Below are 27222 nucleotides of genomic sequence, written 5' to 3'. Positions count from 1 at the left end.
GTTTTCTGTGGGGAGTAAAAAGGAAGAGCCATTACCTGTCAAACAGAAATTAAATTCAATTGAACAAATGTTCGTGGTGGTCCTTTGTGTAGTAGGCACTGTGTCAGGTGCAAGTTCAATAACAGAATCACAATACAGTCCACACCTTGAAGGATTTCATAGTCTATCAGGGAAAATGGACCAGTGTTCAATTACAAAATGGTGAGAGAAGTGAAAAAGTACAGGCATATTCATGGTTCAGGTGTAGCACTAGTAGAGGGCGATTAATTCTGTCTGGGTAAGGAGGAAGTCCACCACCTGCCTGTGTTTCTCATACTGTGGTGGCTTGTGTGTTGCTATGATGCTGGAAGCCATGTCATCAGTATTTCAAATACCAGTAGAGTTACTCATGGTGGACAGTTTTCAGTGGAGCTTCCAGACTAAGACAGACTAGGAAGAAAGGCCTGGGGATCTACTTTTGAAAATTAGCCAGTGAAAACCTTATGGATCATAACAGAACGTTATCTGACTTGCTTGCTTTGGACATGTCATCAGAAGGGATCAATTTCTAGAGGAGGACATCATGTTTGGTGAAGTAGAGGGCCAGTGAGGGTGTGGGAGTTCCTTGGTGAGATGGATTGGCACAGGGGCCACAATGAATGACTCGAACATGCTAGTAACTGTGAGAATGATGCTAGACTGGGCAATGTTTTGTTCTGTTGTACATAAGATCGCCTTGAGTCAAAGTCAACTCAATGGCATCTGTCTGTCTGTCTATCTATCTGAGGAGGAACTAAAGAGAGCTGCTCAGAGGAGGTGACATCTGGGCTGGATTTTGATGGATGAGTAGGATTTGCAAGGCAGACCAGGTTGGCCTAGTGGTGGTGGTGGAGGAACTGAACATTCCAGGTAGGTCACAGAGCTGTGAACTTACATGTTCATATTCAGGGAACTAAAAATTGTTCATCTGGAGCTTAACTTGTAAGTGGAGGGATTGATGGGACTGGAGCTGGAGAAGTGGGCAGGTACTGATTAAGAGGGCCCTGAATCATTTGATGACTATATCCTAGAGGCCAGTGATTCCAACTGTTCTCTCACTTGAGAATTTGCAATTTTGACATGGCCTCTCCCCTTGCCTGGATGAAGATCACTGTATATATTGAGATCCATTGCTGAAGGTTGTATTTATATTCAAAAGACAGCACAACAAGGGTGAAGAACTGCAGCTGAGGTCACAGAGAGCCATGGAAGTTCAGAGGGTTACATGTCTGGAAGCGATGTGGTCAGCCTTGAGGACATTCTGGAGGAGTAGAGGGTGAGTGGCCCAGAGCGCAGTCCAGGTTCTAAGGGCTGGGATTTGGGTGGCATTGTAGAAGGAATGGAGGGAGGGTGGGTTTGTGAGTTCTTTAGAGGACACCATTTGGTAACTGGCTGAAAGTAGAACTGAAAGGGTTCTGACTCAAGCTTGGAATCCAGGGGATACCACCAGTTAAGTTAGGGAGTTCCAGGGGAGAGCTGGACTAAGGCCTGCCTGATACAGAGTTATTGGTCCAACTTTTCATAGGCATCTGTTGACATTCTCATGACTTTTTGCTTTCAATGTTTCCGCTACCTGAAAACTCCCCTCCTTTGCTTTGACTCTCCAAAAGTTCCCATTCTTCAAGGTTCAAGCCCTACCATTCCATGAAGCTTTTATTGGCTACTTTACCAAGTGGCCAAGATTATTGATCATGGTTCATAAAAACTCAGGATCGGAATTCATTTCTTTACAAATGGAAACTGAGGCCCAGACAGGCAGATGGACTTGTCCATGGTCACACAGCAAGGTAGTAACAGGACCCAGGCTAGAACCTGGGCTTGCTGACTCTCTCGCTGGTACTTTTTTTTTTTTTACCCCCAGTTTTTGGGTTTCAGGTGCAGATGGGGCAAATTATTCATACTTCTTAATTAAAGATGGAACCGCTCTCTAGTTTTATTTATTCATTTATTCCCTTTTATCCATTGCCCCACTTCATTGCCCCCAACCATAGGCAACTATTCCAGTATGTTTGATGTACATCTTTTTGTTTGTATGTGCTTGCCAAATGTGTTTGTAAGATTCATTCATGTTGCTCTGTGTACATGTCACCCATTACTTCTATGGGCTGAATAGTACCCATGTGAGTATCCCCACCTTTCTCTCGCCACTCTCCCTGGGATGGACGCCCAGACCTCCTTCAGCTCCCGCTCTCACCATGTGACAAGGAGCACCCTCAAACGTGCTCTTGTGTGGGGCTTTCTTTGGGATCTTCTCCAGTGCCTTTGTCCTCATTACCCCATCACTCTCCTTAATTGCCCTGAACAAACTGGCCCCTGCTGGCCCTCCCATCTCCAGACCCAGACTTTCATATAGAATTTCATAGCACCCTGTCCCCACCCACAACATGGAGCTCCAGTGAGCTTCCCATCTGCCTGCCTCCAGATTCAGCCTGCCCATTCTCTTTCTCCTCCAGCCAGGGTCCACCTCTTTGGCTAATGCATGTCCATGCCTTTCTCTCCCATGGACCCACAAACTCCTTGAGGCTAAGGAAAGTTCATTCTTCTTTTGAGTAGGTACTTCAACATTTATTAAATGAATAAATATAGTTGTCTCTTCGATCACATGTAAATTCCCCGAGGCTAAGGGTCCTACACAGCACTTAGCACAGAGCAGGGCACTTAAAAGGAGCCCAGGAAAGGCTAGACCACCACAAAAGCTAAAGCAAAGCCCTTGCCCTAGCAAAGTCACAGGTCAGATGGATTATCACACTAAGCCATAGGGTGGGGTTGGAAGACACCTCTGGTGGGCTGGGAAAGTTGTTGAAAGTAGCCCTAAAGTCATATGTAGTTCTTGGGATGCGCCAGATGTCCTCTCCAGTGAGAGGCAGTGTAGTTTTGAGGGTTGAGTCCTGGCTTTGTCAACTGCTGGTTGTATGACCTTAGCCCAGTTACTTAATTTCTTTGTACCTCAGTCTCCCCTTCTGTAAAATAGGGGTAATAAGTACCTTCCTCCTAGTGTTGGGAGGATTAAATGAGCTGATATATGGAAAGTACCAAAACAGTGCCTGGCCTATAAACCAAAACATAAACAGTGAAGTTGATGCCAACTCATAGTGGCCCTATAGGGCAGAGTAGAACTGTCCCATAGGGTTTCCAAGGAGCAGCTGGTGGATTTGAACTGCTGACCTTTTGGTTAGCAGCCATAGCTCTGAACCACTGCATCACCAGCGTTATTGGCTCATAGAAAACACTATACAAGTACTTGCTGTCAAGGGACTTGTGCAACATTCCTGTAAGGAAGGTATAGACATACCCATTTTACAAATGGGGAAACAGAGGTGTTGGAAGGCTGTTTTCCAATGAGATCTCATAGTAAACGTGGCGCGGGGTGGGGGGATTCGAACCCACGTTTAGGGATACTAAGGACTCCCTAACCTAGGCTCGCTCCACCATATCACACAGCTGCCAACAAGGGAAGGAAACCCAGGGACGTCTCATCACCCAGGAAAAGAGGAGGTAGCGTGGAAGCTGGCGCAGCCAAAGACCCGCGTGGAGGGCAGCGCCCCCTTCCCGCGCGGGCCTCGGGGTGTCCCGTGGCCACCTCCAGCCTGCGCCCGCCCCGTGCCTGTGTCCCAGCTGCCCGAGCCTGCTTGTTACCCGCTCGCTGCGCCCCGCTCGGCCTACGCCCCTCGGCCTGCGCCCGGCTTGGGCTGCAGGGACGGCGAGCGCCTTCCTGCTCTGCCCGTGCCGCTGCCGCTCGGGCGCCAACTCCGCCAGCGCCTGGGGTCTGCGCCTTGCCTTCGCGGAGGTTAAATGCCTGGCACCAGGCCGCCTTTGTGACGCGCTGCCACCTGCGGGGCTCTGCTCACCTCGGCCGGTAGCTGGGGCCCAAACCTAGAGTTGCCCGATCAGCTGATCCTGTGTGTGGATGGCAAGACAGGCCACGCTCAGCCTGTCCAGGAAGGCGCCCGGGGAAGGCGGCTGGGAGGAGGGAGCTCGGCCCTCTCGCGGGGGTAACCCTGGGTGAGGATGGGCATGCCCCTTGCCCTTTCCAGCTCGTGCAAAGAAGAGGTTCTGTCCTGAACCTAGGGTTCAGGCCCGCTCAGTCCACCGCCTTTCCTGCCTCCCACCCTGTCCCCCCGGGGTGTCCCAGCCTGTGTGCCTCTCCTTTGGAAGCCCGCTCTCTGCCGGGGATTCCACTCCTTCCTCCGTAGACAAGGGCCCCAAAGACAAGCCTTAAGCAAATCTGACTTAACCGAATAGGGCAAAGCTTGAGAGTCGTCCCGCTTTTCCAGTCTTGGGAGGGTGGGGCGCACCTAGCCTAGCCGTCCTCCTCGGCCCTTCTCTCTCCTGGCAGGGACAGGTGCCCTAACACATCTCACCAAAGCCCAGGCAAAAAGTGGGGGGTACTGCTTGCGAGTAGGTAGGGTCCAACTCTGGGCTTCTCCCAGCTACTTGCCCTGCCAAAAGCCTTCAGGGGCTCCACGTTGCACCTTACCTGCCCTTGCCCACTGCCCCAGGCTCATTTCTCTCCCTCCATGTCTTCTTTTCTGCTGCTCCCCTGTTCCTGTACCCTGCTGTCCTGGCTGCTGACAGCCCTCGCCCCAGATATCCAACAAAGGTGAACAAGAAGCATTCAGGGAGGATGGTTTTTATTCTTCAGGGGCAAAGCTGGGTTCCCCGAGGTGTTCCAGCTGTAGGGCCTAGCGCTTAGTCAGAATTCTCATGCGGAAGAACTGGAGACTTTCTTGTAGCCCTTGGACAAAGCAATATCTGTTCAAAAGAAGGAGAATAGTTAAAATCCAAAACTTCTCTTTTAGAAGAAATAACAACAAGAAATAAAACCCATCTATTTTTCACAAATAAAGACTATCCTAGAAAAGAAGCAGAAAACCCGTATAAAAATGAAATCTTTTAAATCCTTGGTACCTTTTTGTCTTTTCCAAATCTAGCTGAAATTTCTCATGTATTTTCCTTTCCTTGAGGCTAACCACCGGCATTTCTCCTAAGGAAACGGATATAAAAAAAATCCTATGTTTAAAGCAGGAAGTGTTACCAGTTACCATCCAGTTGATGCGACACGTGGTGACCCCATGTGTGTCAGAGTAGAACTGTGCTCCACACGGTTCTCAATGGCGTATTTTTTGGAAGTAGATAGCCAGGCCTTTCTTCCGAGGTGCCTCTGGGTGGACTTGAACCTAGTTAGCAGCTGAGCATGTTAACCGTTTGCACCAGTTAAGGTTTGACTCGGAGGAATTTTTTTTGGGTATTGCTGAATCATAACATTGAGATCAAAGAAGTGTGTATAATAGGACTCTAAATGTATATGTTTGTATATGGTTATAAATAGGGTTGCCAGATAAAATACAGGACCCCCAGTTACATTTGAATTTCGGATAAACGAAGGATATTTGCACGGGACATAGTTATACTAAAAACATGTGTTTATCTGAAATTAACATTTAACTGGGTGTCTTGTATTTCAGTTGCTAACTCTGGCAATCCTATTATATAAGGATGGAGAAAAGTATGGAAGAAAACACACCAAATTGTGGGAGGCAAAGACAAACTTGCACTAATAATACCCCCGGCAAGTGTGAAATTATCCCGTTTTTTGGGTAAAATTATATGCATATGTGCATATACAGATGCATAAAAAAGTTAGAAAGAAGATTTAGAGCTACCTTTTCGTAAGGAGTGTATGTTGTTGCTGTTAGGTGCCGTTGAGTCGGTTCCAATGCATAGTGACCCTATAGCACAGAGGAGAACTGCCCTATAGGGTTTCCAAAGAGCGGCTGGTAGATTTGAACTGCTGACCTTTCGGTTAGCAGTGGAGCTCTTAACCACTATGCCACCAGGGCTCCAAGGAGTGTATATCATATATTAATGAAAAAGGCAAGTGGCAGAGTAATGAGTATAGTAAGATACTATTTGTGGGGAAAAGTTCACACTCTTGTCCATGCATGTTTAGGTTTTTGTGAGCAAAGATAAAGTTGCGTAAGGACACTCACTAAGCTGTTGAAATCGGTGTCTCAGGGTGTGGAATTGGGGAGGTGGGGTGGGAGATAATTGTTGTTGTTAGCTGCACGTGAGTTGGAAGGACCCTACACACAACAGAATCGTACTGTGTGATCCATAGGGTTTTCACTGGCTGATTTTCAGAAGTGGATCACCAGGCTTTTCTTCTTAGTCTGTCTTAGTGTGAAAGTTCTGACGAAATCTGTCCAGCATCATAGCAGCTCACAAGCTTCCACTGACAGATGGGTGGTGGCAGCACTTGAGGTGCATTGGCTAGGAATCGAACCCGGGTCTCCCACATGGAGGGCAAGAGTTCTACCACCGAACCACAAACGCCCCCATGGGAGAGGATTAGCATTGCTTTTATACTTTTTTATATGGTATTGTGTCATTGGTTAGGACAAAATCTAGTGCTTTTGTATTTTGAAAAACATTAAATCATAAAAATGTGTTTTGCTTTTTTTAAAAAAGTGAGTCATCCAGCCTAGAGTTTAGTTGAGAGCATGAGCTTTGGAACTACATGCAGGATGGATTCTGCCACTTTCTAATTGTGTGACCCTGGGGAAGCTACTCTACCCTTCCGTCCAGCTTCCTTATCTGTACATTAGGGATAAGATATCTATTGTTTATAATGAAGGTTAACCATTTGTAAAGAGCCTTGCATTGTAACTGCACACAATGGGTAACTACCTCTATTGCTAATTCTTATGATCACTAGAAAATAATCTTGATGTAAATCAGGATATAGAGAGAAATGACCACAGACCTTGATCTACTGGAGGCAAGCTACCCACTGACTTAGAATCTTGACCAAGACACTTCTGCTCTGGGCCTCAGTTGCTTTATCTATAACACAAGAGAGATAGACTGCATACCCTTTGCTTTGCTCATTTACTCAACAGTTTTGGAGTGCTTGCTGGGTATCAGTTCCTAGGCTAGGAGCTAGAGACACAGAGATGAAAGATCTGGCTCTGTCTTCAAAGGTGGCCCAGCCTCTGGGACATAAAGCAAATAAACTAGTTGGTAAGTGCTATGCTCACCACCTGTCTGTCAGTTTGTTGTATTGTGGAGGCTTGCGTGTTGCTATGATGCCGGAAACTATGCCACCAGTATTTCAAATACCAGGAAGCTCATCCCTAGTAGACAAGTTTCAGTGGAGCTTCCAGATTAAGACAGAGTAGGAAGAAAGGCCTGGCAATCTATTTCTGAAAATTAGCCAATGAAAACCTTATGGATCACAACAGAATATTGTCCAATATAGTGCTGGAAGATGAATCCCTATGTTGGAAGACTTTAAAAATACATAGTGGACACAACAATGGGCTCGAGCATACCAATGATTGTGAAGAAGATGGTGAAGGACTGGGTAACATTTCATTCTGTTGTACATGAGGCCGCCATGAGTCAGAGATGACTTGATGGCTGGCCGCTAACAGCAACTACAACCAACAAGTGCTATGAGAGAGCGCGTCTGGGTACCCAGAGAACCGGGAGGTGGAAGAGCCTTTCCAGCTGCAACATTTGCTAACATTTTGCAGGTCTTGGCTTTCTTTAAGACACTGTCCAGATGGTTCACGGATACGTAAAGCAAGAACAGAGGCTGGGTACCTGGTGTCGATTCAGGATCGGCAGGGGAAGTAGAATATCACACCGAGAACACTTCCGCAGAATGTCATAGGTTGCCTCATCTCCTGTAGGAGAGGTGGTCCTGGGCTTGAGCTCAGATGTCAAAGGCAGATCCAGGGGTTTCTTTTTGCCTGTTGGTGCTTTCTTTGTTGAATTTTCAGAAAGAAGAGGAAATCTGTTTATACTTTTCGTCTTTGGACGGACATCTTTCTGTGCCGTGGAAGTTTGATCTACAGCAAACAGACTTGGAAGGGACAGTGGAGCATTTCTTGGCTTTTCAAATGGAGACAATTTTGCAAATTCTGAGACTGGACAACATTCATCCTGCAGTTGTGAGTAATACATCAAATTTGAAAATGATTTCAGCCTTAATGGTCTAACAATACAGTAGACAAGATAACTTGAAAACTTCCACTACAAACACTTAAAAATGCTAGATGAAATATGACAAACATTCATTTAAGTGCATAGCTGATTTTTCAAGAAAGAAAAGAAAACTCCCATGCTCCAGGAAAGAAAGTCTGACCAGTGAGGTACATCAGCTGGCACTTTGGTTACAGGAGGAGATGTGCAGTTAGTCTTACACCTAAGGGTTTGGATGAGAGAAAAGTCCCAATCACACAAGGTGGGGAATTGGAACTAAGACTCCCTTTCCCTGCATAAAGCTGGACCTTCTAAAGGCTAAACTGTGGTGACTTAGAGAAAAGAATCAGCTAATTGGAAAAGGAAGTTTGCAAGGAAATCTGTCTATCTTGGCCTAGAATTTGAGTGTGGGGAAGAAAAACTCATATCCTTAAAAACTCAAAATCACAGACCCATGTCATTCTTGTGTTCGTAGTTCAGATTTACATTAGCTTATGGTCTGGGAATCCCCAAGCTGAGAAATTAACATAAAAAATGGAATGGCTGGCAGAAGAATTACAAAATCCTTCTGGAGGGATATAAGCTCAACTGAAGTCATACGGGATTCTCACAGTTAGAATCCTATGAAATAGAAACTCACAATCCAAAATTATAAACACACAAGGAAGCAATCTACCTAGAATGGGAGTCAGAAAAACAACCAATAGCAGGATTAGCCTCCAAGAAGTTCAGATAATAGAGCTATGGGATAGAGACTATAAAATAAATTAGCTTACGATGATTAAAGACATACAAGAATGAATGGAAAATAAGAGAAAAGAATAAGGTCCTATGAAAAAAGAATAGGCAAATTTGAAAGAGAGAGAACTAGAATTTCTAGAAATGAAAAATACAGGCATTGAATTAAAATCTGAATGAACTGGGTAAAATAGCAGATTAGATTCAGCTAAGAAAGAATGAATGAACTTGAAGACAGATTTGAGGAAATTTCTAAGAATATAGGGAAGAGAAATAAAGAGATAGAAAATATAAAAGGTTAAGAGACATGAAGCTAGAATGAGAAGGCCTAATGTCCATCCAGTATGTTCCAGAGAGCGAATTGGGAGAAGGTGGGAGACTCAGGATTCAAAGAGATAAAGCTGAGAATTTTTCAAAACTGATTAAAGACATAACTCTTTAGATTCAGGAAGGAGAAATCCTGAGCAGGAGAAATAAATGAAAAGCCACATTTGAGTACGTTGTTCTGAGCAGGATGAATAAAAATAAGTTCACTCCTTAACACATGGCAGTGAAGCCACAGAAGATCAAAGGTAACGAGGATCTTGAAATCAACCAAAAAAAAAAAGAGATTATTTACAAGGGGATGGCTATCAGACTGAAAGCAGGCTCGTCAATAGCAATAATAGATGCAAAGAGACTGCATAATAATCTTCAGTGTGCTGAGAGAAAATAGTTGTTAACCTAGAATTGGACATCCAGCTAAACTACATTCAGAATGCAGGGGGGTAAAAAAGGTACACACTTCACTGCTCACAGGCTCTTGCTAAAAGAAACACTGGGAGACGTATTTCAGGAAGAGAGGAATTTTGCCCACATGGAAAGCTTACAGTCCAACAAAGAATGTAAGAAAATAAAAGGGTAAACATGTGGGTATATCCAAACAGGCATGAATTGCATAAAACAACAATAATAACAATGACAAAAGAGTGGTAGCATGAAAACAAGGTGGAACTAAATTCTGGCAGCATTTATACATAACATGGGAGTAGAGGATCAGCGTTAGCTAGTGGGTGCTCAAATATGTATATTGTTGTAACGGGTGTAGAGATAACGATTAATTTTAGACTTTATTCAGTCAAGTATGCATATTAAAATGTTAAGGATAAGTACTAAAATAATAGAAATAGATGTAAAATTGCCAAATCAGTGGACAAGAAGAAAGAGGATAAAGAAAAGTCACTCAATCCAATAGAAGGCAAGAGAGAAAAAAGCAGCAGAAGCAGCAATGAACAGTATGGTAAATGGAAAACCTAAAAAGATGATGGAAAATAATTCTCATTCATTTCATTGGGAGTGATAAAAGCATTGTGATCAAGCAAGAAAATCCCCCTGTTATGAAGATGCACATTGAAGAGTAATAAGTGAAATGATAGGATATTTTGGATATGCTTTAAAATAATTCAGAAAAAAAAAGAAAGAAAACAAGGGATAGATTAATTTTGATTGTTGTTGCATCTGGATGATGAGTACATAGGGTTCATTGTATTAATGCTCTACTTTTGCATTCATTTGAAAAATTTTGTAATAAAGTTTTAGAAAAAAATTAAAGTGGTGGATAGATTTGATAGCGAGCCAAGCTATTATTTTCAGACATACAAGGTTTAAAAAATTTGCCTCCCATGCTTTCTTTCTCAAGAATCTATTTGAGGATACCAAACAAGAAGTAAACTACAAAAGAGAAAGACCTGACCTGAGATTTAGGGAACAGGACTCCCACACTGGAGAGAGTGGAAGAAATTCCCAGAATGATAGCTACTCATCAGGCCCGGGGGAGCAATATGCCCCCGAAATGAAATGGATAGAATACCTGATGGATTTGATTGTATGAAGGGAGAATTTTCAGATCTGGTAGACAGCTTTAGGATGATTTAGTGATAGGCACCTAGAAAGTGAAGCAAATGAAAAAATTGAAGCAAGTATTAACTCCAGGAAAAACAAAAAGTTGTAGAACAAAGCAAATGTAATCCTAGTTCATGTGGAGTAGCCATTTATAATATTTACATCTTCATTGTAATAGAACAATGACTATTGATTTAACCAGAATGGTTGGTATCAATCAATTGGGAGGATGGAGGGACTAAACTTGGAGGTATGTGTAGAATAAGTTATGTAAGAAAGCTAAGTTCATGTCCCTAAGTCTTTAAAGAGTCAATAGATAACATCTAAAACTAAATTAAAAAAAAAAAAAGCAGTATAGGAAGGTGCTTTAGAAATATGGAGGTAAATACCAGAAGAAACAGCTAAAAGAGAAGGTATTTGTGTTTGGGGAGTAGTTAGCATGAGAGGGAAGGAGTGGGCCTTGTATTTTAACTGGGCTGGATGGTGGGAGACAATTAACTCAAGGGTCACAAGAAATAAGTGAATCAGATAATATGTTATAAATGGATAAGTGCTATGAAAAGAAAACAGTAGAGGAAGGTAAGGGAGATGGTGAATGGGGGAGGGAGGTTGCAATCCTAAATAGGTTGTAAAGGTACATCTTGAGAAGGTGACATTTGAGTAAAGACTTCTCCATAAAGATGCAGAGTGGCATGACGGAAAGGACACTGCTCTTGGAGTCAGGAGCCCTGGGTTTTCACCTTGGCTCTACCACCAACTCATGAGAAGGAGAAAATTACTTTCCCTTTTGAGCTTCAGTCTCAGTGTCTGGGAAATGAGGAGATTTGATTGGATCAGTGGCTCCCAACCCAGGCTGTACATTAGAACCACCTGAGAGGCTTTTAAGAGATTCCCACTTGTCTGAAACATATTCTCAAAGTGTTCAGAAAAATATTTATATATCTATCTCTATGTATCTAAACAGGGGTGAGGGGAGATAGAAAGAAAGGAGAAAGATTCCCCAGAATTTGCCCTTCATATCACACTTTTTGGAATATGGACTAGCTATTGACAAGATTAGGAAATTACTAATTGCTACTCACCATATGGTGGGCATACTTGTTTATTGGAATCATTTGGTTGCAAGAATTACAGTTGATTTTCCCCACAGGAGCTGACATTCTCTCCCCTGAAGAAGCACAGAAACAACACCACAAATGATGCCCCTGACAATGGTGAGCCCACCTCTCCTACAACTGCTTTTATGGCCTCTACTCATGAGTATGAACTGCCCCCGAGACTGCCGGGCCTAGAGTGTCCTGTGCTCCCAGATCCTCAGCCACACAGGCAACCCTTGTCTGAATCACTCATATCATTTTCTTTATGGCTACAGATGTGCACTCAGGGCAGCACTCAGCCCTGAGGAGGAGACATTTTCCTGGAGCAGGATGGGTTTGTAAGGATATGAAGGGATCCTTAACCACAGATGCCAATCCTGTCTAATTTGATTGCTCTTTTATTCCACCAATTTCCAAGCTCTGTGATCAAACCAGGTGTTGAGTGTACACATCTTTATTGATTACACACCCATGAAGCCCAACCATGTTGAGATGACGGAAATGTACATGAATCCCATACTTTCCAGTTTTTCATTTGCCAATTTTGACCTTGGGTAGATTGTTTACCAGAAGAGATCTATTGTCCAAGGAGTTTTAGGCCTTCTCCACATGTTACCGAAACAACCAGTGAAGTAAACAGAAAATCATCACGTTGGTGGCTTATGACCTTGGTAAACACACCCTCATAAAGGGGTAATTGGGTCAAGAGAACATGAAACGGTTCCAGGGAGCCAACACATAAACTCAAAGGTCAGGCTGCAGCTGGCTCCCTTCTGTCCATTGCTGATGGTGAAAAAAGCTCCAGACTGGTGTTGGGAAATAGGTGTCCAGCCTTAATTCTGCCTCTACTAGGCCCCTGGATCATTCTGTGTGTAAGTTTCTCATCTGAAAAAGGATGTAGGTGGGCAGAAAGGTTTCTGCCAAGTTGGAATTTGCTTCAAAGGAGGCCTCACATTTTCTAGGCTCACTTTGCCTCTGCACTCATCTGTGTGGCTCCTAGGCACCCACCTTCTGGCCTCTTGGTCACTTGGACTGGTCATTTGAAGACCACAGCAGACACACAACAAGGCCGCTCTAGCGCATGGTCTAGAGCTGAAATAGCCAACACGTCTGCTGCTTGAATTTGAGATATACACAACAAATACCCTTGTCGTCCAGCCTGTTGAGACCTTACGTTCCCTGCATCTCACCCATAGGAGACTTTGGTCCCTGCAGGTTCCCTTTGTCTCTCCAGCCCATGCTCCTCACCTTTGCTGGGCTGGGCCTGTTCCCCCTGACAGGCATCTTTGTGGCTGGCCAGCTCACGGAGCAGGATGTACTGGTTGCAGTCTGGACAGAGCTCTGTCCTGCTACCACAGTGGTACTCGTGGATCTCCTGCTTGCTGAAGTCCATGGCCAGCTCACAGAACTTACACTTGACCTGGCGCATCTGGCATTCCTTGGTCTGTGGGGAGACAGGCAGTTAGGGCATGATCACTGGCCCCTTTGATTGGAGGCAGGTCAGGAACATGAGCCTGTCTCCCTAGGGAATTGAAGCTAATGAGAGAAAGCAGATGGGAAGGTCCAGAGTGGGGGACTGTCCTCAGGCAGTACAAGCTCTGTTGGGCTCATAGACCATGGCAAGCCCTTCCGCCAGCTTCTAGGGTCAGGAGGACCTGTGTCCCTGTGGTGGGCTAGCTCTCCATTGCTCTCGGAGCCAACTTGGGCAAGAAGAAAGAGGTCGGGGGAAAAATTATATTGGCCTTTCCTCCCCTCTCCCTCTCCTCCTTCCAGGTTGTACCCGCATGGCAGTAAAGGAGACATGTGAACCTTACCTCATGAACCTCCAGCAAATGCTTCTGCATGTTCTGCCGACACTTAGCACGCTCAACCTAAAAACAGAGAGAAACATAGGTTCCACCCAGCACCTATGGCCTTTCCCCACATCTGCCTGGGCCCATGGTGTTTTAGGTCTAGGTCTGTAAGCTCTTAGAGGGCAGGGCTCAGGTGTGGCTATTTCAGTCTCCCTGCAGCACCCAGCCCGGGTTCAAGGATGTTTGCAGGACTAGTTGAGTTGACACGGATGCCTGAGTTTGAGAATCTCCAGAAAGACAGACAGGGGTCCTGGGACAGATTGATGAATCAGCAGTCAAGAAAAGTCAGCTAGGCCTGACTGCCTCCTAGGGCCCTCCTTTCCTGCTTCCCTTCTTCACAAATCTCAACGGAACATTCAACCTTTCCTAAAACGGCACCCGCTTGCCTTGGCCAAACCCATAAGTCTGTAGGGAAAGGATTGAAAATGGGGGAAAACTGGGGTTATCCTCAAGAAGTTAAACACAGATTTACCATTGTTATTATTAGGTACTGTCGAGTCAATTCCAACTCATAGTGACCCTACGTACAACAGAATGAAACACTGCCCCATCCTGCACCATCCTCACAATCATTGCTATGTTTGAGCCCATCATTGTAGCCACTGTGTCTATTCATCTAATTGAGGGTCTTCCTCTTTTTTTGCTGACCCTCTACTTTACCAAGCCCGATGTTCTTCTCCAAGTTCCCTCCTGATAACAAGTCCAAAGTACGTGAGACAAAGTTTCACCATCCTTCCTTCCAAGGAGCATCCTGGATGTACTTCTTCCAAGACAGATTTGTACGTTCTTCTGGCAGTCCAAAGTATAGTCAATATTCTTCACCAACACCATAATTCAGAGGCATCAATTCTTCTTTGGTCTTCCTTATTCATTGTCCAGCTTTTGCATGCATATGAGCCAATTGAAAATACCATGGCTTGGGTCAGGCACACCTTAGTCCTCAAAGTGACGTCTTTGCTTTTTAACACTTGAAACAGGTCTTTTGCAGCAGATCTGCCCAATGCAAAACGTCGTTTGATTTCTTAAGTGCTGCTTCTGTGGTGTTGACTGTGGATCCAAGTAAAAGGAAATCCTTGACAACTTCAATATTTTCTCTGTTTATCATGATGTTGCTTATTGGTTCAGTTGTGAGAATTTTTGTTTTCTTTATGTTGAGGTGTAATCCATGCTGAAGGCTGTAGTCTTTGATCATCATCAGTAAGTGCTTCAAATCCTATTCAATTTCAGCAATCAAGGTTATGTCATTTGCATATAGCAGGTTGTTAATGAGTCTTCCTCCAATCCTGATGCCGAGGTCTTCTTCGTATAGTCCAGCTTTTCAAGTTATTTGCTCAGCGTACAGATTGAATAAGTATGGTGAAAGGATATAACTCTGATGCACACATTTCCTGATTTTAAACCACGCAGTATCCTGTTGTTCTCTTCGAAGGACGGCCTCTTGGTCTATGTACAGGTTCCAAATGAGCACAATTAAGTGTTCTGGAATTCCCATTCTTCACAATGTTATCCATAATTTGTTATGATCTACACAGTTGAATGCCTTTGCATAGTCAATAAAACACAAGTAAACATCTTTCTGGTATTCTGTGCTTTCAGCCAAGATCCATCTGACATCAGCAATGATATCCCTCGTTCCATGTCCTCTCCTAAATCTGGCTTAAATTTCTGGCAGTTCCCTGTGGATGTACTTGCTGCCACAACTGTTTTTGAATGATCTTCAGCAAAATTTTACTTGTGTATTATATTAATGATATTGTTTGATAATTTCTGCATTCTGTTGGATCACCTTTCTTTGGAATGGGCACAAATATGGATTTCTTCCAGTTGTTGGCCAGGAAGCTGTCTTCCAAGTTTCTTGGGATAGACGAGTGAGCACTTCCAGCACTACATCCGTTTATTGAAACATCTCAATTGGTATTCCATCAATTCCTGGAGCCTTGTTTTTCACCAGTGCCTTCAGTGAAGCTTAGACTTCTTCCTTCAATACCATTGGTTCTTGATCATATGCCAACTCCTGAAATGGCTGAACATCAACCAATTCTTTTTGTTACAGTGTTTCTGTGTATTCCTTCCATCTTCTTTTGATACTTCCTGTGTCATTCAGTATTTTGCCCATAGAATCCTTCAAAATTGCAACCTGAGTCTTAATTTTTTTCTTCAGTTCTTTCAGCTTGAGAAATGTTGAGGGTGTTCTTCCCTTTTGGTTTTCTCACTCTAGGGGTTTGCACATTTCCTTATAAAACTTTACTTTGTCTCCTGAAACCGCCCTCTGAAATCTTCTGTTCACCTCTTTTACATCATCATTTCTTCAATTGGCTTTAGCTACTCTACATTCAAGAGCAACTTTGAGAGTCTCTTCTGACATCCATTTTGGTCTTTTCTTTCTTTTTAATAACCTTTTCCTTTCTTTATGTATGATGTCCTTGAAGTCATCCCACAACTCGTCTGGTCCTCTGTCATTAGTATCCAATGCGTCAAACTTATTCTTGAGATGGTCTCTAAATTCAGGTAGGATATACTCAAGGTCATACTTTGGCTCTCGTGGACTTGTTTTAATTTTCTTCAGCTTCAACTTGAACTTGCGTATTAGCAATTGATCTGTTCTGCAGACGGCTCCTGTTCTGACTGATAATATTGAGCTTCTCCATTGTCTCTTTCCACAGGGGTAGTCGATTTGATTCTTGTGTATTCCATCTGGGGAGGTCCATGTGTATAGTTGCTATATACATTGTTGAAAAAATGTATTTGCAATAAATAAGTCATTGGTCTTGCAAAATTCTATCTGTGATCTCCGGCACCGTTTCTATCACCAAGGCCATATTTTCCAACTACCAATCCCTCTTCTTTTTTCCATTTTTTGTATTCCAATCACTAATAATTATCTATCAGTGCATCTTGATTGCATGTTTGATCAATTTCAGACTGCAGAAGTTGGTAAAAATCTTTAATTTCTTCATCTTTTGCATTAATGGTTGGTGGGTAAATTTGAATAATAGTCTTATCCGTTGGTTTTCCTTGTAAGTGTATGGATATTGTCCCATCACTGACAGCATTGTACTTCAGGATAAATCTTGAAATGTTCTTTTTGACAATGAATGCGACGTCATTCCTTTTCAATTTGCCATTCCTGGCATACTAGATCATATGATTGTCTGATTAAAAATGGCCAATACCAGTCAACTTCAGCTCACTCAACCCTGGTGGCATAGTGGTTAAGAGCTACGGCTGCTAACCAAAAGGTCGACAGTTCAAATCCACCAGGTGCTCCTTGGAAACCATATGGGGCAGTTCTACTCTGTCCTATAGGGTTACTATGAGTCGGAATTGACTCGACGGCAATGGGTTTGTTTTTTTTTTCTGTTTGTTTAATGCCTAAAGATATGCCATAAAGATACCTATCTTTATGCACTCCGTTTCATTTTTGACAACCTCCAATTTTCCTAGATTCATACTTTGTTCATTCCACACTCCGATTATTAATGGATATTTGCAGCCATTTCTTCTCATTTTGAGTCGTGCCATATCAGTAAATGAAGGTCCCGAAAACTTTACTACTCCATCCACATCATTAAGATCAACTCTACTTTGAGGAGGCAGTTCTTCCCCAGTCATATTTTGAGTGTCTTCCAATCTGAGAGGTTCATCTTCCGGCACTATGTTCCGCTGCTATTCAGGAGGTTTTCACTGGCCAATTTTTTAAGAAGTAAATAACTAGGTCCTTCTTCCTAGTCTGTCTTAGTCTGAAAGCTCGTCAGAAACCCATTCATCGTGGGTGACCCAGCTGGTATTTGAAATACCGGTGGCAGAGCTTCCAGTATCACAGCAACATGCAAGCCACCACAGTACGACAAACTGACCAGCGGTGGAGATTGAAGGCAGGAATGCAAACAGAATCCTATACACCAATCTTCACTGCAGGACTTTTCACAATAGCCAAAATGCGGAAACAGCCAGAATGTCCTTCAACAGATGAATGGGTAAACAAAATGCGTTATATACCCACAACGGACTATTAGGCAGCCTTAAAGAGAAATGAAGTCCTGATGCATGCCACAACATGAATGAACCTTGGAAACATTACACTGAGCGAAATAACTCAGTTGCAAAAGGGCAAATACTATACAATGTCACTTACATGAAAGAAGCAACTATATAGAAACCAAAGATTATTAATGGTTACCAGGGGGAAAGCGGCGTTTTGGTTGGTGGGGCGTTGAGTTTATGTTGGTGGTGGAATATTTTGGAAAAGGATAGCGATAATGGCACATCATGAAAAATGTCATCAATGTCATTGAATTGTAAATGTAGGGTTGTGTTTGCGAATGTTTGGGTATGTATATTCTTACCACCATAAAAACTAACAAACAAAAAAAGCACTGGGGACAGACTGGGTTTGGTATGAGAAAGGCGGGATAACTGCTTCCATTTCTCAGGTGGGGCCTGAGACGGGCAAGGGCTACCTGACTTGCCTCCGCAGCCAGCCGAGTGAATGGCTACAGTCAGAATGGGCTCTTGCCCAGCTCCCTGCCCAATGCTCCCAGACTCCGTCCCTTGTCCCAGCCCCTCACCTCCTTGTGGCTGTTCTCGAAGTGCTCTTCCATCTTACTTTCTGGGATGGGCTCCCCACACTCTGGGCAGATGACCAGGAACCGCAGGCAGTGGGCCTCATGGAGGGCGAAGTGGGCACAGGCCACGCTTCTTTTGCTGCAGGATCAAGCGGGAAAGAAAAGCAGGCTTAGTCCATGGTGTACAGCATGAAATCATCTTTCACATCCAGGCTCTGATTAAGATTGTAAGGCAGGAAAGAGAGTAAAGCCCTATGGGAAGGGCCCACCCTGGTTCCTGCCACAGGTGGGAGGTTTCAAGAGCAAACAGCCAGGCCCCCCTCAGAAGTGTGGTCCTGGAACCCTGCTCTGCGCCCCTCCCACAGTTCCCTCTCAAAGTAGGGTGGGAATGGCCCTGGGGAATCTCGTTGGCACATTTCTTTCAAAGATTGGTGTGCCGATCATATTATCAGAACTCCAAATTCGAACTCAGTGTCTGACCAGTATAAATAGTCCAGTGGGCACAGTTAAGCCTGGGTATTTGCCTTCAGGACTGTCCCAGAAAATCTAAAATATCTTGGAGGGGGTGCAGTGAAGTTCATAATGCTGACCACACCTCACATCTCACCCCTGCCCTGAGGCTCATACCACCCACCTTTGCCCTCGGGGCATTTTTGTGCGTGGACTCTTTTCTCCCTTCAGAAACAGACTTATCAGGTCTGCCCCTCTCTCTAGGCTGTCGCGGAAGGCCAGCGGGGCAGGGGGGCTAGAGAAAGCATCAGCTTACCAGTATTCACACACCTTGACGTCTCCCTCCATGGTCTGGTCTCAGGGTGTTTCTGATTAGTTTCGTTTTGTTTGCAGACAAGAAAACAAAACTGAAAGTGTCCCAGAACCCAGCCCACAGCTCCAGGAAAGGAGGGGTTTGTCCAAATGCTCAGCTCAGGGCTGCATCAAGGTTTCTGTGGCTGGACAGCCCCCCTGGCGGGGGGCCGGGGGGAAAGGGGCTCCTTTCCGGCACGACCAGCCCAGCAAGCCCCTGCTGTCTCTCTCGGCCTGTGCCCCTGTCCCCCTGTGCCCCTGTCCCCTTGTGCTGCTGTTCCCCTGTGCCCCTGTCTCCCTGTGCCCCGTCCCCCTGTGCCGCTGTCACCCTGTGCTGCTGTCAAGGGCTGTTTCCATGACCCTAAGAGTGGGAGTCAGAGGCAAGCCCCCTCCTGGCAGCAGTCCCTCCCTTCACTCCAGGGGCTTCACTCCACGTGTGTCTCTCCTTCCCTTCCACAAAGCACCGGCCTCCACCCCTTCCCTTCTCTCCTGTGCTGCTCTCTGGTCTTTCCTCTGCAGGAAAGAGGAGGCTGGCCAGGTTGAACCTGAGCGCTGCTCCCTCAAAGCACCTCCTGTCTCTCTTCCTGCAAGCCTGCTCTGGTCACACACAGTTAGTGACAATTTTGAAAACTGGGTTGGTGGAGGAAATGGGGATGCAGGATACGATATGCCATGACTACAGGCTTTGGAGTCACATCCTAGCTCTACCACTTAGCAGCTTGGTGACCTAAGGCAACTGCCTCTCTGCCTGAGCTTCTGCTTCATTTGTAAAGTCATTATAGCAAACACCAATATAAAGTTAACTAGATGCCAGGCCCACTACCCGTCGGTCAGCTTGTTGTATTGTGTTGGCTTGCATGTTGCTATGATGCTGGAAGCTATGCCAGTGGTATTTCAAATACCTTCAGGGTCACACATGGTAGACAGGTTTCCATAGAGCTTCCAGACTAAAAAAGACTAAGAAGAAAGGCTTGGTGATCCACTCCCAAAAATTAGTCAATGAAAACCTTAAGGATCACAAAAGAACACTACTCAACTTGCTCGCTTTGGACATGTCACTGGGAAAGACCAATTGGTGGAGGAGGACATTGTCTTTGGTGAAGTAGAGGGCCAGTGAGGGTGAGGGAGACCTTCAGTGAGCTGGAACACTGCAATAGCTGGCAATCATGAGGATGATGCAGGACTCTGCAACGTTTTGTTCTGTTATACATAAGGTTGCCATGAGTCAAGGTCAATTTGACAGCAATTAACAGCAGCAACAAGGTGAAAGGCACTGGGAGGAGGGTTCTATTATCATAATCCCCATGTTCAGATGAAGAAACTGAGGCAGGGAGGGGCTATGTAACAAGTCATGCAACCAACAGGCAGCAGAATCAGGATTTGAACCCAGAAAATGTGGCCCTAGACTCTTCTCTCCTGGAATAGCCACAGAGTCAGGAGATCTGAGTTCGAATCCAGGTAGTGTAAGTAACTGACATCTTGAGTAACCTTAACCTTTCTGGGCTTCTGTGTTTCTTCATTTACTGGACTAAGCTGGGAACCTGTGGGACTTTCGGAGTCTAGGTGCTCCCCCAAAATTGTGTGCAAACTTGCTTCATGTGAGTATGTGCCTATTCCTGGGGAAGGGTCCAAGGTTTTTATCAGATTTTCAGAAGGCATCCACAATCCCTGGACGGTTATGAACGACAGGACTAGCTGACCTAAAGTTTTGAGATTCAAAGAAACTAAGTTCTGTCAAAGGCCACACATGTCCCAAATCATATGCATGTATGATTCAAATGATTATGGAACATTTGTCAGTTTGCTGTGTGTGTTTGTTCTTTTCACAGGGAGAAGCAGGGTGCACTTAGTCGGAGAAATAAAAATGGTAAAACCGTCTGAGTTTGCTAATGTTCCCATAATAGAATTCTCACAAATGAGTAGCTTTAAAGAACATAATTTTATTTTCTTGCAATTCCGGAGGCTAAAACTCCAAATCAGGGTCTTGGCCGTGTGGATTTCTTCTCTGAATCTCTCTCCTAGTTTCTGGTGTCTGCTGGTGATCCTTGATATTCCTTTACTTGTAGACAGGCCCACACATGGCATCTGTCTTCCCTCTGTGTCTTTTTATAAGACACCACTCTTCTGCTCTTTTTATAAGACACCACTCAGAAAGTTTAAGACCTCTGACTACCACAACAAAAGAAAACCTCTTATTTCCAAATACTGCTGTTGTTGGGTGCCATCGATTCTGACTCATAGAGACCCTATAGGACAGAGTAGAACTGCCCCATAGAGTTTCCTAGGTGGTAATTTTGATGGGAGAATAAGATCACCAGGTCTTTTCTCCTGCAGAGCTGCTGGTGGGTTTGAACTGCTGACCTTTCAGTTAACAGATGAATGCTTAATCACTGTACCACCAAGGCTCATACTTATAGGTACAGAGGTAGGACTTCCACATTTCTTTGTGGGGGACACAATTTAATCCATAACAAACGGTGTATGTAGTAACTCAGTGGAAACTGAAGAGATCTGCAAATAATTGCAACTCCACAAGGAATATTTAGATATTATAACTTCATGTTAAATTTTTTAGGAAATTAATGTATATTTCTGTTTCCCAAAATTTTATTCATAAAAAATCTTTAATTAGCTTTAATATTCACCTTTATTGCTTATAAACACAATTAAGATATTAGGGTATTCTTGGAGAATTTCAATTGCAGTTTTACGCCTTTGTCTAAGCATTTTAATTTATTTCAACTTTAAAAAGCAGACTGTATAATGAAATGTGCAAAGACCTGGAGTTAGAATACCAAAAGGGAAAAACACGCTCGGCATTTCTCCAGCTGAAAGAACTGAAGAAAAAATTCAAACCTCGAGTTGCAATATTGAAGGATTCTTGGGGAAAATATTGAATGACACAGGAAGCATCAAAAGAAGATGGAAGGAATACGCAGAGATACTGTACCCAAAACAACCAGTTGATGTTCAGCTATTTCAGGAGGTAACGTATGATCAAGAACCAATGGTGTTGAAGGAAGAAATCCAAGCTGAGTTGAAGGGAATGGTGAAAAAGAAGGCTCCAGGAATTGACGAAATACCAAATGAGATGTTCAACAAACGGATGCAATGCTGGAAGCACTCATTCATCTATGTCAAGAAATTTGGAGGACAGCTTCTTGGCCAACTGACTGGAAGAGATCTGTATTTGTTCCCATTCCAAAGAAAGGTAATCCAACAGAATGTGGAAATTATCTTATAATATCATTAATATCACACACAAATAAAATGTTGCTGAAGATAATTAAAAAATGGTTGTAGCAGTACATTGACAAGAAACTGTCAGAAGTTCAGGCCAGATTCAGAAGAGGATACGGAAAGAACGATATCATTGCTAACGTCAGGTGGATCTTGGCTGAAAGCAGAGAATGCCAGAAAGATATTTACCTGTGTTTTATCAATCATGCAAAGGCATTTGACTATATGGATCATAACAAATTATGGATAACATTGTGAAGAATGGGAATTCCGGAACACTTAATTGTGCTCATGAGCAACCTGTACATAGATCAAGAGGCATTCGTTTGAACAGAACAAGGGGATACTGCATGGTCTAAGCCAGGAAAGGTGTGCATTAGGGTTATATCCTTTCACCATACTTATTCAATCTATGTGCTGAGAAAATAACCCAAGAAAATGGACTAATATGAAGAAAAATGCAGCATCAGGACTGGAAGAAGGCTCATTAACAACCTGTGATAAATGCAGATGATACAACCTTGCTTGCCAAAAGTGAAAAGGACTTGAAGCACTTACTGATGATGATCGAAGACTACAGCCTTCAGTGTGTATTATGATACTATACATAGAGAACCCTAAAAACTCAACAAGAAAACTACCAGAACTAACAGAAAAATTCAGCAGAGTAGCAGCATACAAGATCGGCACAAAAAATCAGTTGGATTCCTACACACCAGTGAAGAGAACTATGAAGAGGAAATCAGGAAAGCAATACCATTTATAATAGCCCCTAAAAAATTAAAATACTTAGGAATAAATCTAACCAGGGATGTAAAAGACCTTTACTAAGAAAACCACAAAACACTACTGGAAGAAACCAAAAGAGACCTACATAAATGGAAAAACATGCCATGCTCATGGATAGGTAGACTCAGCATTGTGGAAATGTCAATTCTACTCAAAGTGATCTACAGATACAATGCAATCCCTATGTGAATACCAACAGCATTCTTTAAAGAGATGGAAAAACTAATCATTAAGTTTATGTGGAAAGGACAGAGAACCCGGATAAGTAAAGCATTAGTGAAGAACAAAGTAGGAGGCCTCGCACTATCTGACCTCAGAATTTACTATACAGCTACGGTAATCAAAACAGCCTGGTACTGGTACAATGACAGACACATTAACCAATGGAACAGAATCGAGAACTGAGATGTAAATCAATCCACCTACGGTCACCTGATCTTCAACAAAGGCCCAGAGTTCATTAACAAATGGACTTTTTAACAAATGGTGCTAGCAAAACTGGATGTCCATCTGAAAAAAAATGAAACAGGATCCACACCTCACACCATACACAAAAACTAATTCAAAATGTATCAAAGACCTAAATATAAAACCAAAAACTATAAAGATCATGGAAGACAAAATAGGGTCAACGCTAGGGGCCCTAATAAAAAAAACTAAACCCGTTGCCATTGAGTCGATTCTGACTCATAACAACCCTATAGGACAGTGTAGAACTGCCCCACAGGGTTTCCAAGGAGCAGCTGGGGGATTTGAACTACTGATCTTTTGGTTAGCAGCTGAAGGCTTAACCACTGTGCCACCAGGGGTCCTAATATATGGCATAAATAGGATACAAACCATAACTAACAATACACAAACGCCAGAACAAAAGCTAGATAACTGGAATCGTCTAAAAATTAAACACTTACGCTCATCAAAAGCCTTCACCAAAAGAGTAAAAACAGAACCTGCAGACTGGGGAAAATTTTGGCTGTGACATATCTGACAAAGGCCTAATCTCTAAAATCCATAGGGAAATCCAACACCTCTACAACAAAAAGACAAATAATCCAATTAAAAAATGTGCAAAGGATATGAACAGACACTTCACCAAAGAAGACATTCAGGTGGCTAACAGACACAAGAGGATCACTAGCCCTTAGAGAAATGCAAATCAAAATTACAATGAGATACCATCTCACCCCGACATTACTGGCACTAATTAAAACAATAACAACAACAACAGCGGAAAATAACAAATGTTAGAGAGACTTTGGGGATACTGGAACTCTTATGCACTGCTGGTGGGAAGGTAAAATGGTACAACCATTTTGGAAAACATACGACCCTTCCTTTAAAAGCTAGAAATAGAAATACCACATGATCCAGCAATCCCACTCCTAGGAAAATATCCTAGAGAAATAAGAGCCATTACACGAATAGACATATGCACACCCATGTTCATTGCAGCATTATTCACAATAGCAAAAAGATAGAAACTATCTAAGTGGCCATCAACAGATGAATGGATAAACAAACTATGGTACATACACACAATGGAGTACTATGCAACAATAGGGAACAATGACCAATCTACAAAACATCTGACAACATGGGTGAATCTGAAGGGCATTATGCTGAGTGAAATAAGTCAATCACAAAAGGACAAATACTGTATGAGACCAGTATGATAAAAACTCACGAAAAGATTTACATACAGAGAGAAGTAATCTTTGATGATTACGAGGGAGGGGAGGAGTGGGGAGGGGAAAACACTAACTAGACAATAGGTAAGTGACAGCTTTGGTGAAGAGTAAGATAGTACACAATACTGGGGAAGTCAGCACAACTTGACCAGGGCAAAGTCATAGAAACTTCATAGATACACACAACCTCCCTGAGGGACAAGTTATTGGGCTGAGGGGTGGGCCCCATGGTCTTGGGGACATTTAGCTCAACTGGCATAACATAGTTCATAAAAAAAAAATGTTCAACATCCTATTTTGGTGAGTAGCATCTGGGGTCTCAAGAGTATGCTCCCTCGACACCTTTTAACTCAGTACTGAAGTCACTCTCAAGGTTCATCCTTCAGTCAAAGATTAGACCGGTCTATAAGGCAAACAATTACACACTGAGGAACGTGCTACATAGTTCGATCATGTATACTAGACTAAATGGGCACACCAGCCCAAAAGCAAAGAGAAGGCAAAAAGGGACAGGAGAACTGGACCAATGGAAACAGAGAACCCGGGATGGGGAAGTGGAGTGTTGCCACATTGTGAGGTTGGCAACCAATATCACAAAACAATTTTCGTATTAATTGTGTAATGAGAAACTAATTTCACCCAAAGCACAATTAAAAAGAAAAACAACAACTTGTGAGCTGCCATCTTAGATATGTCTGCTGGCCCTACCCTGTTTGGAGCAAGGGAGAATGAAGAAAACCAAAGACACAAGGGAAAGATTAGTCCAAAGGACCAGTGGACCACAACTACCACAGCCTCCACCAGACTGAGTCCAGCACAGCGTGATGATGCCCAGCTACTACCACCAACTGCTCTGACAGGGATCCAAAATACAAGGTCCTGGACAGAGATGGAGAAAAATGTAGAACAAAATTCAAACTCACAAAAAAAGACTAGACAGAGACAGGAGAAACCCCGAGAGTATGGCCCCCCGACACCCTTTTAACTCAGTACTGAAGTCACTCCTGAAGTTCCTCCTTCAACCAAAGATTAGACAGGCCTGTAAAGCAAACAATAACACAGGTAGTTCACCCATGCATATGAACCTAAATGGGCACACTGGCCCAAAAGAAAAGACGAGAAGGCAGGGAGGGACAGGAAAGCTGGATGAATGGAAATGGGGAAGCTGAGGTTAAGAAGGGGAGAGTGTTGATACATCACGGGGTTGGTAACCAATGTCACAAAATATTATGTGTATTAATTGTTAAATGAGAAACTAATTTGCTCTGTAAACTTTCACCTAAAGCACAATAAAAAGTAAAACAAAAATCCTCACAGCTGGACCAATAAGTGACAACATCATGATAAATGGAGAAAATATTGAAATTGTCAAGGATTTCATTTTACTTGGATCCACAATCAACGTCCATGGAAGCAGTCATGAAAAAATCAAACGACGTATTGCATTGGGTAAATCTGCTGCAAAAGACCTCTTTAGAGTGTTCCAAAGCAAAGATGTCACTTTGAGGACTAAGCTGAGCCTGACCCAAGCCATAGTATTTTCAATCGCCTCATATGCATGTGAAAACTGGACAATGAATAAGGAAGATCGAAGAATTGATGCCTTGGAATTATGGTGTTGGCGAAGAATATTGAATATGGACTGCCAAAAGAACGAACAAATCTGTCTTGGAGGAAGGACAGCCAGAATGCTCCTTGGAAGGGAGGATGGTGAGAGACTTCGTCTCACATACTTTGGACATGTTATCAGGAGGGAGCAGTCCCTGGAAAAGGACATCATTCTTGGTAACGTAGAGGGTCAGTGAAAAAAGAGGAAGACCCTCAAGGAGATGGATTGACACAGTGGCTGCAACAAACGGCTCAGGCATAACAACAATTGTGAACACGGCACAGAACCGGGGGCCGTGGTTCGTTCTGTTTTACATTGGGTCGTCAGCACCTAACAACAGCAACAGCATACATAGCTTTATAATACTTGAGAAGTATTTGGCAGCCTAATGCTCTGAAAATTAGTAGTCCTGATGCTCTTAAGGAGCTGCAGTGGTGCAGTGGTGAAAGTGCTGGGCTGCTAACCAAGAGGTCTTTGGTTTGAACCCACCAGCCGCTCTGTGGGAGAGAGATGTGGTAGTCTGCTTCTATAAAGATTTACAGCCCTGAGAACCCTGTCGGAGCAGTTCTACTCTGTCCTACAGGGTTTTTTATGAGTCGAAATTGACTCAATGGCAATGTTTTCGTTTGTTTGTTTGTTTCGATGCTCTGAAAATCAGTAGTCAAAAGGGAACATAGTCGAGAGGATAGTAACAGTTATGTAAAGCATCTAGCATGGGGCCTGACAATTTCTTTATTTATTTTGCTTTTTTTTTTTAAATTGTTGTAGTTTAAATGAAGTTTACCTTTCAAGTTAGTCTCCCATACAAAAACGTATACATACATTGTTATGTGACCCTAATTGCTCTCCCCATTCTGCATCAGCACACTCCTCCTTTCCACCCCTGATTCCCATGTCCATTCAACCAGCTCCTAACCCTCTCTGCCTTCCCATCTCACCTCCGGACAGAAGTTGCCC

The 27222-nt window shown here is 43.5% G+C and overlaps 1 protein-coding gene across 2 annotated transcripts; it reads right to left on the bottom strand.

The window, feature by feature from the left end:
- Window positions 1-4615: 4615 nt before the first annotated feature.
- Window positions 4616-18941, bottom strand: XAF1 (XIAP associated factor 1). Of its 2 annotated transcripts, XM_004376117.2 has the most exons (8): window positions 18905-18941; window positions 18142-18277; window positions 13535-13591; window positions 12969-13164; window positions 11706-11791; window positions 7624-7965; window positions 4927-5002; window positions 4616-4770 (listed from the first exon to the last, which is right to left on the bottom strand). In XM_004376117.2, the coding sequence occupies exons 1-7, from the start codon at window positions 18934-18936 to the stop codon at window positions 4946-4948; spliced, it is 906 nt and encodes a 301-aa protein (XP_004376174.1). In that variant the 5' UTR covers window positions 18937-18941; the 3' UTR covers window positions 4616-4770; window positions 4927-4945. The 2 variants fall into 2 exon arrangements, with proteins under 2 accessions (XP_004376174.1, XP_023586901.1); XM_023731133.1 differs by lacking the exons at window positions 4616-4770; window positions 4927-5002 and adding an exon at window positions 10592-10666 and having other exon boundaries at window positions 7836-7965.
- Between the last annotated feature and the right edge of the window lie 8281 nt (window positions 18942-27222).

This window comes from Trichechus manatus, unplaced genomic scaffold (genome assembly GCF_000243295.1).
Source record: "Trichechus manatus latirostris isolate Lorelei unplaced genomic scaffold, TriManLat1.0 scaffold00040, whole genome shotgun sequence".
In the NCBI taxonomy this organism is placed as follows: Eukaryota; Metazoa; Chordata; class Mammalia; order Sirenia; family Trichechidae; genus Trichechus; species Trichechus manatus.
This window is presented reverse-complemented; position numbering and strand designations above follow the sequence as displayed.

Excerpts from the sequence above, each read along its gene's own strand:
- XAF1 (XM_004376117.2), bottom strand. The coding sequence starts at position 18,936 with ATGGAGGGAGACGTCAAGGTGTGTGAATACTG. Across the intron at positions 13,592-18,141 it reads TCGAGAACAGCCACAAGGAG|GTTGAGCGTGCTAAGTGTCG; the intron begins GTGAGGGGCTGG and ends CTCTGTTTTTAG. Across the intron at positions 11,792-12,968 it reads ACAGGCCCAGCCCAGCAAAG|GGGAGAGAATGTCAGCTCCT; the intron begins GTGAGGAGCATG and ends GTGCTTCTTCAG.